This window comes from Rissa tridactyla, chromosome 7 (assembly GCF_028500815.1).
Source record: "Rissa tridactyla isolate bRisTri1 chromosome 7, bRisTri1.patW.cur.20221130, whole genome shotgun sequence".
In the NCBI taxonomy this organism is placed as follows: Eukaryota; Metazoa; Chordata; class Aves; order Charadriiformes; family Laridae; genus Rissa; species Rissa tridactyla.
This window is the reverse complement of record NC_071472.1, coordinates 49,025,169-49,037,584: the sequence shown is the minus strand read 5'-3', so window position 1 is coordinate 49,037,584 and position 12,416 is coordinate 49,025,169. Positions and strand designations below refer to the sequence as shown.

Here is a 12,416-nt window from a genome sequence, read left to right as displayed (position 1 = left end):
TCAGAGGAGCTGTGGATTTTCCACGGAATAAAATGCCTCTGCCAAAACCAATCAAATACCCTTCAAATCACCAAGCATCCCCTGAAAGCGGCATAAATAACAGGGCTGGAAAGTTTGTTTCTCTTGTTCAACTGCCAGGGACGCTCAGTATCTATTTGAAATGCAGGACAAAAAGTTTTGCCATGCAAAAGAAGAACGAAATAACAAGGGTGGAGAAGGCGCTCCACAGAAAGAGCCTGAACAAAGGATCTGTTATTGCATTCCAGTGGACAGATGTGTGAAAAATTAATGCCTCCACCCCCAAAATAAAGCTCTTATCCCAATTCTGAGACAAAAGCATCTGCGCGACATGGCACTCCAAACAATTCAAGTGTGATCGCGCTCTGCCCGGGAACGCTGTGGTCGGCCGGGCGGAGGCGGAGCGGCAGCGGCACGGCTGCACAGCCCTTACGGTTCCAGAAGCAGGAGATGGAAACAGGGATTGATTATCAAGATTGGCAAAAACCTGCTTACTGATACAGACTCACAGGCTGGCTCCATCACTGGAGGATCCCTAAATCAATCCAACGTACTGAAAGTAATCAATCCCCCACGCTGGAATTACATTTGCCAGGCACTGCATTAATCAGCTCGTTCAGCTGAAAACAAATTTCCCCGTCATCACACTGTTGAGCGCATTAATGCTGTGCGGCGTCTCACAACTGGGCTAACTTACTTTTGCACTGAAGTGGTTGTTTCCCCCAAACCTCTCACCATTGATCGGCAGCCAACGCTGTCCCCATGTCACAGACAGGATAAAATGAGGCACAAAGAAGCAAAATGACTTGAGAAAGACATTTGCAGAGAGCCAAGGGTGCAGCCGGGCTCTTGCACTTTCCGATCAAGCTCCACCACTAAGCTCTGTAATTCTCCTCGTACCAGCCCTATAGAATTATTTAAGCACTTTGGTCACACTGTATTATTCCCTGCCCTTGTTTTTAAACTTCTACACTAAAGAATAGCACTTACAGTGACAGTGCAATTAATACTGAGCCTATTTTGTGTACGGCAAGAAACTTCTGGCTCTAGCATCCTTCTGCCTGTGTTGTCACACCACTGTATTAAAATTTGAGAGCTGAGGTATCTGCAGCTCTTTAGTGAAGGGGAAAGCATTAACCGATTTCCAGGCCCCCAGAAGGAACCTGCTTGTCCATGGAGCCTCTTGCTGGTCCCCCAGACCAGCGATGCTTTGGCGAGGCCGTGTGCCTGCACGCAATCCCCTCCCCTGGCATCAGGGTTTAAAACAGGGTGAAATGCAGCTGCCGAGTCCCAGCGGCACCTTCCCGAGTGCTGCTCCCCAGGCAGCGGGCAGAGGGGGATGCCATCCATCCTGCTCTGACTGAGGGGGACCCCTGGCATGGGGCACCTGGGACGCCTCCAAGGGCTGGAGCATGGAGCAAGGAGAAGTGTGAGCTGGCAGAACCCAGCGTGTGACGTGCCAGTGCCACCATTTTCCCTTAGCATGCCTGGGAAGTGCAGGCTTCTCTGGGAAACAGAGCGGTGGCTTTGGGCATGCTGGACTGCTGGCCGTAGGGGAAACCCAGGGGCCACCGAGGGCTGTGGGGTATCAGCAGGCTCTTTGCACCCTGTAGCCAGCCACCGAGGGGCTTGCACACTCCCGGTTCATTTTTAACAGGCAGCTTGGATGCAACCAGGTGCCAGGAACGGGCGCCTGGACCAGAGCACCTTGAAGTCAAGGGGAGCAGCGACCGCAGCGTGCTCTGGATCCCACCCCAGCGATGATCCCGCTGACGGCCAGGCAGGGAGCGCAGCCGGCGCCAGCCCAGCTTCCTCCGAGCCCTCTGCTCTCTGAAGTCAACTGGGAAATCAAAAGGGGTGGAGGGAGAGATCGATTCATTCATTGAGTTTGTTTAAGGCGCTCCGATTCCTGCTGAAACGATCCCTGTCCTTCTTTGTGTATCCGCTGCTTATAATTGCCTAGAGAAAACAAGATACCAAAGCTGCTCAAAAGGACAAAAGTGCCCACTTTAGGCATTGCAATTAGAAGATATTTTACAATGAATGTTTTGCAATGGGCTCACACACTGTCCAGGAAAGCCCTGAGGATTCACATCAATTTCACGCTCTCTCATTGCTCCAAACGAGCTAAAGCCAGTATTTGGAGTTCAATTTTTCACAGATAAATTTTTCTGCTTCCTGCATCAACAGTTTCACTTTAAATACCGAAGCAGCCCTGTGTGAGGGGAGGTGGACACATCTGGCTTTAAATGCTTTGCGCTAAGGTCACAGACTTAGCCAACGGCTGGCTGCAAGCAACTGCCGGCTGCAAGCACGGATGAGTTTGGGAGAGGGGGCATGGCGGGGTGGCACACCTTTGGGCAGGCAGCGCCCAGCCCTGCCGTCTCGCACTCGGCATTACCCAGCAGAGAACGCCGAGGACCCAGGATTTAGCGTATCTCCCAAGGACGTTGTGAACAAATCTGGCGAGAGCTACACTGCCTGAGCAGGGTCAGTCCCTACGGGGGACTCGAGGGGCTCAAGGGCTCCCGGCGAAGGGCGCGCTCCCTCCACAGGTCCCTGCCCTGCTCCATCTCCCACTCCAGCAGCATTGTTCCCTTCTCAAACCTCCAATTTCTCCTTTCCCCCAGCCTGAAGCTGGTTACAAGGCAACCCAGGAGTGAGTGGAAAACACAAGTACCATTTTACACCCCCTTGCTCCACACGTGCTGCCAGGACGCCCTCACGCACAGCCCAGGGTTCCTCTGCGAGAAATCATTGACTGCTTCAGGCCTGCTCGGCTCTGCTCAGCACCTGAAGACCCCAAGTATCTTGTGCCCCGAAGGAACACAAGACCCTGTCCTCTACAAAGAGCCAGACAACAGGAATCAAACAAAAGAGAAGTGACAAAGATCATGAAATTACTTCTTACATCAAAATATATTATGCAAAGAATTTCTCTGCTTCTAATAGCTAAAGCTCTTGGGGCACACGAGGTCGTACGTTTAGACTTTAGCAATAGGCACACGGATTTAAAACGAGAATAAAAACGGAAGCTGAGATGCTCAAATCATTATCTGGCTCCAGCACCAGACTTTAGAAAATAACCAAAATTATGGGACACGTATGGAGAATAAAATAAAAGCCACCATAAAACTGCCTGACAAACAAAATCCTGGCTCTCCGTTTACAGAGTGCTTGGAGTATTTGCAGACTGAACGCAGCAGCTCAGTCTCACAAATTCCCCGTGTCTCCGCGAGGCGTTTCGGAGGGCCCTGCGCAGGAGGGGATGGAGCTCGGAGGCTGTTTCCCCCCCAAAAAACACTTCGCCTCTTACACCGATGGTGCTCCCCAGCGCGCTGACCTGAACACCGGTCGTTCAGGAGGTTCACTTGATCTCCCAGGAAAAAAGCCAAGTCTGGAATATAAAATCGTCTGCAGGTTGAGTGGGAAAAGGAGAGGGGGAAACTGATATCCTCTTTTCAAACAATGTTACCAGCAGCTTTGATCAGCACAGAAAAGCTTCGCGAGGCTCACAGCTGTCATTTCAAATGGGTTCTCGCTTGCATTATTCTTTCCATTAGGCAGTGTTATCCTCTTTGTAGGATCTTTAGGCTTCATTTCAAAAGTATCAGAGACTCAAAACCATGAAGCAGAAGGGCCTGGTAGCCTTTTTTTTTTTATTCTTGAAGGCAGGCAGGCGTGGGTCCAATTTACTGGACAAAAATGTAGTCTTTAATGGTGAGCACGCACAAGGGAAAGCTCCATCCCAAAACAATCCCTTTATGTTTAAAACCTTCATCTTTCAGACTTCTCTGTCTCAGACTCCCCCTCCCTTTCTGTAAGAAAACAAGAATGAGAAAGAAAAAAACCTGCTACCCATTTCGAGCTTTAGGTTAACAACTAAATGCTCAACATTTAGAGAAGAATATATACCCAGAGAAATCAAATATTATCTAGAATTGGTGATTCTAGCAAATTGGGATTCTATCAAATCATTCACAACACAGTATCATTGTTTAGCAGCAATGAACTCTTTGTGGGATTTGACCGAAGACTCTACCGAAGCTCTCCCGAAGTCTGTGGGAAGCGAACGTGGAGGCAGCCACAAGCCCTGCTTGAAACGTCTCGCGTTTCCCACCAGTGCCCCTGGGATGCCTTTAAAGAACGGGGAGAGCACCGTCCCCACGACAGCCAAGAGGAGGCACCCAGCAAGGCGCAGGGCAGACCGCCCCGGAGAGGGAGAGTTTCTTCCCTAAGCTTTCGATCAATTCTATTAACACTTTTAGCATCTCCCAGCCTGCTCGGAGTCCTTTATTGTGACAGCCCCATTAAGCGTTTCCCTTTGTCTTTATATGCTGTGTTACATCAAGCTTATTAAAATCTATTTCACCAGGTCAGAAAATTAGCGAACTTCAGATACGGCACATCATGCATAATGGAAACCTCATTAAGCAGCCCACTGCGCTATGCGAGGCACAGGCATCTGCTGCTTAAAATGTACGGTGCGTGGCAAGATTTTGTAGGAGAATTCGCAACGTCAGACACCCCTAATGCGCTTCACGCCGGATGCGTGTTTGCAGATGGATGTTATTATGAACAAATATTTCTGCTTTGGAAATTCAACAAAACAATAAAACCCAAATATAGTTAATTTAAAATTTGGCACTTCCACTTTATGTACAGTAAACGACCCATTTTTCAGCTGTTTACCACTCTCAAGCCACGGTTTTTAAAATGAGAATGATGCACTTTTGCCCAGTAATTACTTTATGCATCAGTGAGACAAAGCCTTGTTTGTCTCCAAATTATCATTCTGTGTCGTTTCAAGTGTAATAACCCTTTTGCAGTTATTTCCCCGTACAGAAAACTGGGAAACTTCTCAAAGGCAAACAGTTTATCCTAAGAAAACTATTTATTCAAAAAAAACCCAAACCAAAAAGCAAAAGCTGGTAGCTGATTTATTTACTCTCCTTAAAGCTGCTCCTATCCTATAGCGGCTTCAAGGCATCCGCGATACTTCTCAAACATGTCCAATGAAAACTACACCTCCCACCATCCGACACTCGAACTCAGTATGTAATTTGGATTCTCCCTAATTTAGTAACTGGTGAAACACAGAGAATTACGAGCTCCAAGTGAATGCAGCTGATGTGGATGAAAGAGAATCTCAACCAAATCGCTTCCTAAAAGCAAGTAATTCCGTTTAATACTAAGTTGATCGCTCCAGTGAAAGCATTTCTCATTTTAAAGCCCAAAGCCAAACATTTACTATCGATTTTTAATAAACAAGGTAAGCATAAATGAAACGATGGCTGCAGGGGGAGGAATGCCCGTGAATTCACTGTACCCAAGCTGTCACGCAGCACACAAGCTCTGAATTTCAGTCACCTGCTGCGGAATGAACAAGGGCAGGTTAGATGGAACCGCATTAAGGCATATATTTAAAGTTCAGCAAAGTGGCACTGATTTGCTTCAAGCCTCATTTCAGTTGCTTTGATGGTACAGAAAATGAGCTATTTGGTTAAACCGCTTGCTTAAATGTTTATGAATGACCTAAACTATCTGGATAAGTATTATTAGAAGACAGATCCTTGATGATGAACAAAGGCATAAAAATAACTCATGCCTGGAGGTTGAAGCTGGAAAAATTCAACACAGACAAGAGGCAACTATGTAAAAAAGATAATTAATCAGAGGAAGGGGTTATCAGAGGGTAGGAAGTTCTCCACAACCTGCGTGTGCTGAAGCCGCGAGTGAATGCCCCTCTCGGAGAGACACTGCAGCTCACTGAGTGGCGGCAGAGAGGGAGAACTTCCCACTGCCTTCCCGGAGGAACCGCCACTGGGAACTTCATAATCCACGTTACAAAAAAGGTCAGAGGAGAGGACTGTGGTGCTGAGCCCAGAAACCTTTCGGGCATCACTGCAGCAACTGCATATTACTGCTCCCGGGCAAAGGAGGGCTTGGAAGCTACTTAATTATCAGCTTGAAATCCTACTGCTAAATGTGATTGAAAAACATTCACATTGGAATGTTTTTGTGCTGTAAGGGGACTAATCTCTTCAAGCTCTTTGCAACCCCCAGCTCCCAATTTTTAACAGCTTTAGAGTTAATAATTGTATTTACAAAGGCATAAGGCATAAAAGCAGGCTAGCCGTCAGGCTCCGGCTAACTCGGACCTGGAGAATTCCTTACAGCAGAGCCAGCATTACCAATCTCCTTCTTCTTCCTATAGGGTCATCCATGCTTCTTCCATACGTGTGTGTTTGCGTTCTGCCTCTTTACTCTTGTGAATAATTATTCTCATTACACTTCCCAGTTGCTGCAGCTGTGGCCTGGGCGCAGCAGAAGCGATCGCTCCGGAGCTCTGTTGCTGCAGCAGCACACCAAAATGCTGGGGGTTTTTTTTTGCCTTTTCTCTCCTCCCTGCCCCTTTACGATCGCTCATTTTCAGGGTGACGACCCTCAAGTTTTAAAGCCTGTCTCATACTCCATGCCCGGATCAGTGAGCAGTTGAGAACAGGACAATCAGCATTTAAGTTCAACGTTCAAGATGTTCTTATTGCTCGTATCGGCAGAGAAAAACCTGATGAAGGATTTGGGCAGTTTTGTCCTCAGCCAGCCGTGCTGTTTGGGGAACCGCAGGAGCAGGCTCAGGCGCACGGAGGGGACAGGCAGGAGAAGGGGGACAGGCAGCACTTTTACTCACCAGGCTCTGCTGCCACTGAAATCGGTGGAAGCTGGACGACCACCAACAGCTTATCTCTTGAAAACCTCACCTTAAATCTAACATGCAGGAGATTATTTTAAGGAGCAGGGGAAATGGGAGGTGAAAAAGGAATTTTACGCAATTCTCTGCAACATTTAAAAAAAAAAAATGTGCCTAAGAGGCAAAGGTGCTTAAGCTCTGCTCGGACTCAGGGAACAACAGCTCTAGATGCCATTTTTCCCCGCGTCAAAACAAAAGCTACTGTCATGTAAGCAGAGCTTGAAGGAATACCTTCTGCTGGAAGTTTATGGGTTTTGCTATATTAATTTCTCAGTTTGCTGTCTGCGGTTCCAGCTGCTCCTCACTCCAGGGATGCACCTGCAATGTGAACGGTCCTGCCCTCCGCCAGCAGAAGGAACCCAAAATCTTAATTTTAAAACAGGTCCAGTCTAGAGTCTTTGTTTTCACTGATGGAGGCTGAAATGGAGAGGTTTGAAGAGTGGTAATTAAGGTGGTTCTAGCAGATTTCAAATGCACTTTGTAAACCATTTTATGCCATGCAGATGCAGTAAAGTATTTTAGGTGAAAAAAAGCATGCAGCGCCGGGATGATTAGAGCAGATTTTAAGCAGTTAAGAAAGGGTTAGACAAAGGACTGAGACACATTTCCAGCTTCGTTCCACATCTCTTACTGTTACAAGGCTTAACTAATTGAATAGATAATTTAAAATATATTTTGTATTTCCTCCTCCTTTTCTTTTGCAGCAACTTCTCCTTCTTTCTCAATGTTAAGTTTGATCATTAAAGTATTATGACCAGACAAACTTTGCTCCCATTACCAAGTGTTATACAAGTCTTAGACTTAAAACTTAGACTTGAAAGAGTGTTTTACACAGTTGACTCTTATTAACACTAACTTTATTACTCGCTACTGGTAAAGAAGCCACGTGTAGGCGGCGTCTCCTCTCTAAAACCCTTTTACATCCCCAGCGTAGTCGGGTGCTCGCGTACATGGCGATGCAGCTGGGGGCCGGTGAAGCACCGGGCGCATCACGGTGGGAGCCAGACCGTGGCTGGTGTCACCGGCCAGAATTACAGCTAAGTCGAATGCAGGAATTCGGTTTATGCTCTTTCTGGTGAGCTGAACCACCAGCCCTGGCCAGACACGGTGAAGCTGCACCTCCCCAGTCCGGCCACTGCTTTGCCCCAGCACACCTTGCTGCAGATCAACACCCAGCTTTGCGGGATGCTGACGCCACAAACACGCTCTTTTCCTCCCATTCCCACTGCACCCCCCCTTAGGAGGTTATTAACCAAGAGCGAGAAACCAGCAGCAGCAACGTCACTTGCAGCTTCAGAATATTGCTGGGTGTCCTAAATAACAGACGAGGTACCTCCTTACCTCACCCCTCTCTCAGACCCACAGACAAGCAGCACAAAAATAACTTTTACACGAGAATGCCTTCCTGCCCAGCACTGATGGCCGACAAGTGAGCAGACTGTGACTGGTATCAGGAAAGAAACTAAATTAAGCTCTACAGATTAACAAAAGGTGGGTTTTAAATGCTCTCGTAATAATGAAAATCATCAGTTTAGACTTTGTGCTGATCTTGCGTTGCATTTTCACAGCACCGGGCACTGCAGGAGCGTGACTCAAGGCTGGGCTTCGCGGACTATGGAGTACCATAATTAATAAGCAAGTGTATTTCCCTGAGCTCTGAAAAGTTTGTGAAAATATTTGTTTTTCCCCACCTCTCCCAAATACAAAGGTTTTAATAAGCTTTAACAAACACACAAACAAACAAACCCTTAATTAGAAAAAAAAAATTAAAATTCCTGAGCTGAAGACTTCTAAGTAACTTTGACAATCCCCAACCACCCAGGTAACGATGGAATAAAGCATAAATGAGACAAACACAGTGATGGCAACGTCCCCGTCCCACAGGCGCGGCCAGCGGGACCCGTCCCACCGCGGGGTCTGCACCACGGACACCGGCTGCCACCCCAGCCGGGCACCTCCTCACTGCCACAAGAGTTACCTGGTTTTCCTTTCAACTTCCAAAGAGCAGCAACAGATCCCTGCACGGGAGCGCTGGCGAGTTTGCAACAGAGGGGTCTAATACGCTTACGGGTTTGATGCTTAAAACCCACCTCAGTGGCTGGCACGGAGCGCACCCAGCACAGCGGTGGGAGACAGGACTGCGGGGGACACTGCAGTTTTAACAGGGAGTCACTCCTCTGCCCCCCAGTTACAACCCCATCGTCGTCTGCTTTGGTTTTAACTTGTGCTGTAAACACACCTCGTATGTAACCGTTCATCTGCAGATTCTTCAAACACTGGGTCACACGCTGTGAGTGATGGTTGTTTTATTCTTTTATTAAATTGTCATTGGTACTGGTTATTTGGGGCGTCCAAACCAAAATATTAAAACTGCAAGCTAAGAGAGCAGCAACACAGCATATCCGTTGTAAACAATTTATTATTATTTTCTACCTCAGTTACTTACAGGAAAAAAGTCATAAAAAAGAAAAAAAGAAAAGCACAGATGGACTATTTACAAAAAATGAGAAAATTCACAATAGCCGAAATGTTTGCAAATCATGCACACTAAGACAAGTTCACAAAAGCAAAGCAATTCATAGCAAAAAAACCCAAACAAAATAATAAGAAGCCATACAGATTAAAAAAAGCTATTGCCTGCAGAAAAGTAAAAAGAAAACTAACCAATTATTACATCAAGCATCTTTAATGAAATGAACAGCATAGCCGTGTATTGTAGAGCCTTTGACACTGACATTTTAAACAAGTGGATTAACAAACATTAAAATGCATTACAGTTCTACTGTAAGCATGCAATTTACTTCTCACAAACTTATCAAATGGGTAGAAACGCTTAAAGAAAACCAGAATTTAAATACGATGCGTGTTTTCTACCCAAAAGTCCAGAATCTGGTCTTGTTCAAAGCAAAGCCAATGGCTGGAGGAGGCATTATCACCCGGGTTTGCAGCTCTTCGGCCGTTTGGGTGGAGATTAGGAGGCGCGATGCAGCTGACGCTGGCAGGGGAACGCTCGTCCCTCTCGCCAGGATTGGAGCAATTTGCCCATGATTTGCAAGCAAAGCCTGGAAGTAGAAGCGAGTGCGGGGAGTGGGGGGAGCGCCGTGGCCGGGAGCTGGGCAGGGGTGAGACGGGATGCGCCTGTCTGAGCCCTTTTGGTGGCCTCGAGCCACGGCCCTCACATGGCTATGGGCAGCTCTAGGAAGAGCCACCAAGCCAAAGCGAACGAAACGGGAGAAAACACGCGTGGGTCGGCTACGCCTGCAGCCGCCAGCGCCACAGTGTCACCCTTGCGGACGCAGGGCACTCGTTTTGAGTAATTAAAGCCTGCGTCGCTAACGATGCTAGCGACAGGAGATGCTGGTCTCACTCCACCCTAATTATGATTTGTGCTACTAGTGAATGTCTCTACATTAAAAGCGCCAACATCTCTCTTTGGGGCTACTTGTAAGACCCAATCATGGTTTTTGCTTCCTTGATCAAATTATTTCTAAAAAGTTTGTGAGAAGTCATGCCTTCATAATGCCCCTAACCCCAATCCTTGTGAGTTACATTCCAAGTGGGCATTAAAAACTCATAACAAAGCAGAGGAAAAAAAAATAAAAAATAAAAATAAAAAAAATAAAAAGCAAACTCAGAGCAGTGAGGATATGGAGCCTTTAAAAAAATTAAAATAAAATAAAAAGTCCAGTCAATCAAACCAGCCAGTAAGAGCAGCAATTTTTCAGTGGACATTGATATTAAGCATGGACCACCCAGGCTTTTTCTGTCTCTCTCTCTCTCATTAGCACTGTAGTAAACCCCGATTAATTTGTTATGCATCTTTAAGAACTAGTTGATAAAAATTATGTCTTGTGAAATCGGCAAATAGTCTGCAAAGTGAAATAAGAACAGAAATTAATAGATTAAACTGAAAAGATAAGTCCCAGAAATTAAAAAAAAAAAAAAAAAGACACAGAAAGGGAGTGATTGCAATTAAAAAAAAAAAGGTTACGTACTGAGTTATAAAGGCCTAGAGGAAAAAAATAACGTGATTGGAGAAGATAGAGCAGTCGCCAAAGTGATTGCGTGTGTCTCACCATGGAGCAAGGGGCCGTCCCTGTGCCAACAGGGAACAGCGGAGGATGCGGGAGAGGGACGAACGGGGACCCTGCCAGCGGCTCCGGCAGCTGGTGCGCCCCAGGACGGGATGGAAACGCACATGGAGGGATCGTTGTTTCTCTTGGACAACAGTAAATACCAACGGGACAGTTCAATTCAGATGGGCATTCAGTTTTTTTTTTTTTAATTAAGAATGTAACTGGGTAGCATAACCTGGGGAGCAACCGACTGACGCCCGCTGGGGACCGCAGTGGGACAGCTCGGCAATGGCCCCCACCGGGACCGCCCCGGCCCCAGCCCACCCCGAGCTACCGCGGCACGGGCACCGTGCGGAGAACAGGATGCACAACACGACCGTAGTGCAGTAAAACCACTGCCAGGTCTCCTCTGTAACCAACCACAGGAATCCAGCTGTGCATTACACATATACTCATACACACACGTCGCTGTGGTTGCAACACCCCCGCTGTTCGGGTACCGCGGAGGCGGCCGGAGCTCAGGCACGCTGCCTGGGACGCCCCTGCAGAAACGGCCAAGGATTTTTCTTTTCAAATCACAACTCCAAGCATTTGGGCATGACAACTTATTGAAAAAGCAGATTTCAGATTTCCCTCTACCGGGTTCACACATGCTCCTATCTCACGCTCCAAGCCACAGTCGTACCACGGGCCCCACTGCAAGTGTCAAGACGCGTGAAGGGAAGGGGTGGGGGGTTCGGGCTCTTTCGAGGAGGAGGACTACATGCTGGAACCACACTTACACTATGCATCCCCTGGCACTGAACGCCTTTCCCCACGCCCGGTTGGTCAGGCTGCCTGCTCCATCCCGCCCCAGGGGTGTCTGGAGGAGGAGCGAGGGCTGGGCGAGCCCTGAGCCGCAGGACACGGCTCCCTCCAGCAGAGAGGGGCAAAAGGAGAGTGGGAAGAAGTATGCAGCCACTTGAGACATGACAGGACACAACTCTGCGAGTGGCACTTCTGCCACTATCCCCATGGCAGGAGGCAGCAGTGCTGGCATCCCCATCCTCAAACCCTGATCTGCTCCCGAAAGGCTCCCTTGCAGCCCGTGCTCCGCTCCCGTGGCACTGGGCTCTCCGTCCCCAAACGCCCAGCCCCAGCGAGGGGGACACCCCGTCCTGTGTATGGGCACCAAACCCCACGCACCCTGTCCCCGGCAGGGAGGGCTCCTGCGCCCCGCGCCGCTCTGACGGGCCGTGTTTCTGGGGAGCAGAGTCCCCAGTCACCCAAGAAAAAACAGCCTCACAACTCCATTAACGGCTCTGGTGGCTGTTAAGGAATATGTTACATGAGTGGGAAGGGAGCAAGGGAAAGCCAAGCAAGAGGACGGAGGACTTGGCAGCTCCCCTTCACTACCCTGCTCCCAAAGGAGCAACTGGTGCCCGCAATGAGATGCCTCTGCTTTTTACTGGTGACAATCCACTTCGCTTTTCTGCTGCGTATTCAATCTCTGCAAGAGACTGAAAATCACTAGCAAATAACTGGAAAGCCTGTTTTGAAAAAACAAGCCCTTAATAAAAAAATATATATAT

The 12,416-nt window shown here is 47.9% G+C and overlaps 1 protein-coding gene across 12 annotated transcripts in view; it reads right to left on the bottom strand.

The window, feature by feature from the left end:
- The window catches only part of MSI2 (musashi RNA binding protein 2), a 255,745-nt gene that overhangs the window by 29,402 nt on the left and 213,927 nt on the right, over positions 1-12,416 (bottom strand). The window contains exon 11 of one of the 12 annotated variants that reach the window (XM_054207888.1): positions 7,683-10,638. The exons of the other annotated variants lie outside the window; for them this stretch is intronic. Coding sequence (XP_054063863.1) covers positions 10,598-10,638 — 41 coding nt within the window. The 3' untranslated portion in view covers positions 7,683-10,597. Of the gene's footprint in view, positions 1-7,682; positions 10,639-12,416 lie in introns of those variants that run through there. 12 annotated transcript variants of the gene reach the window in all.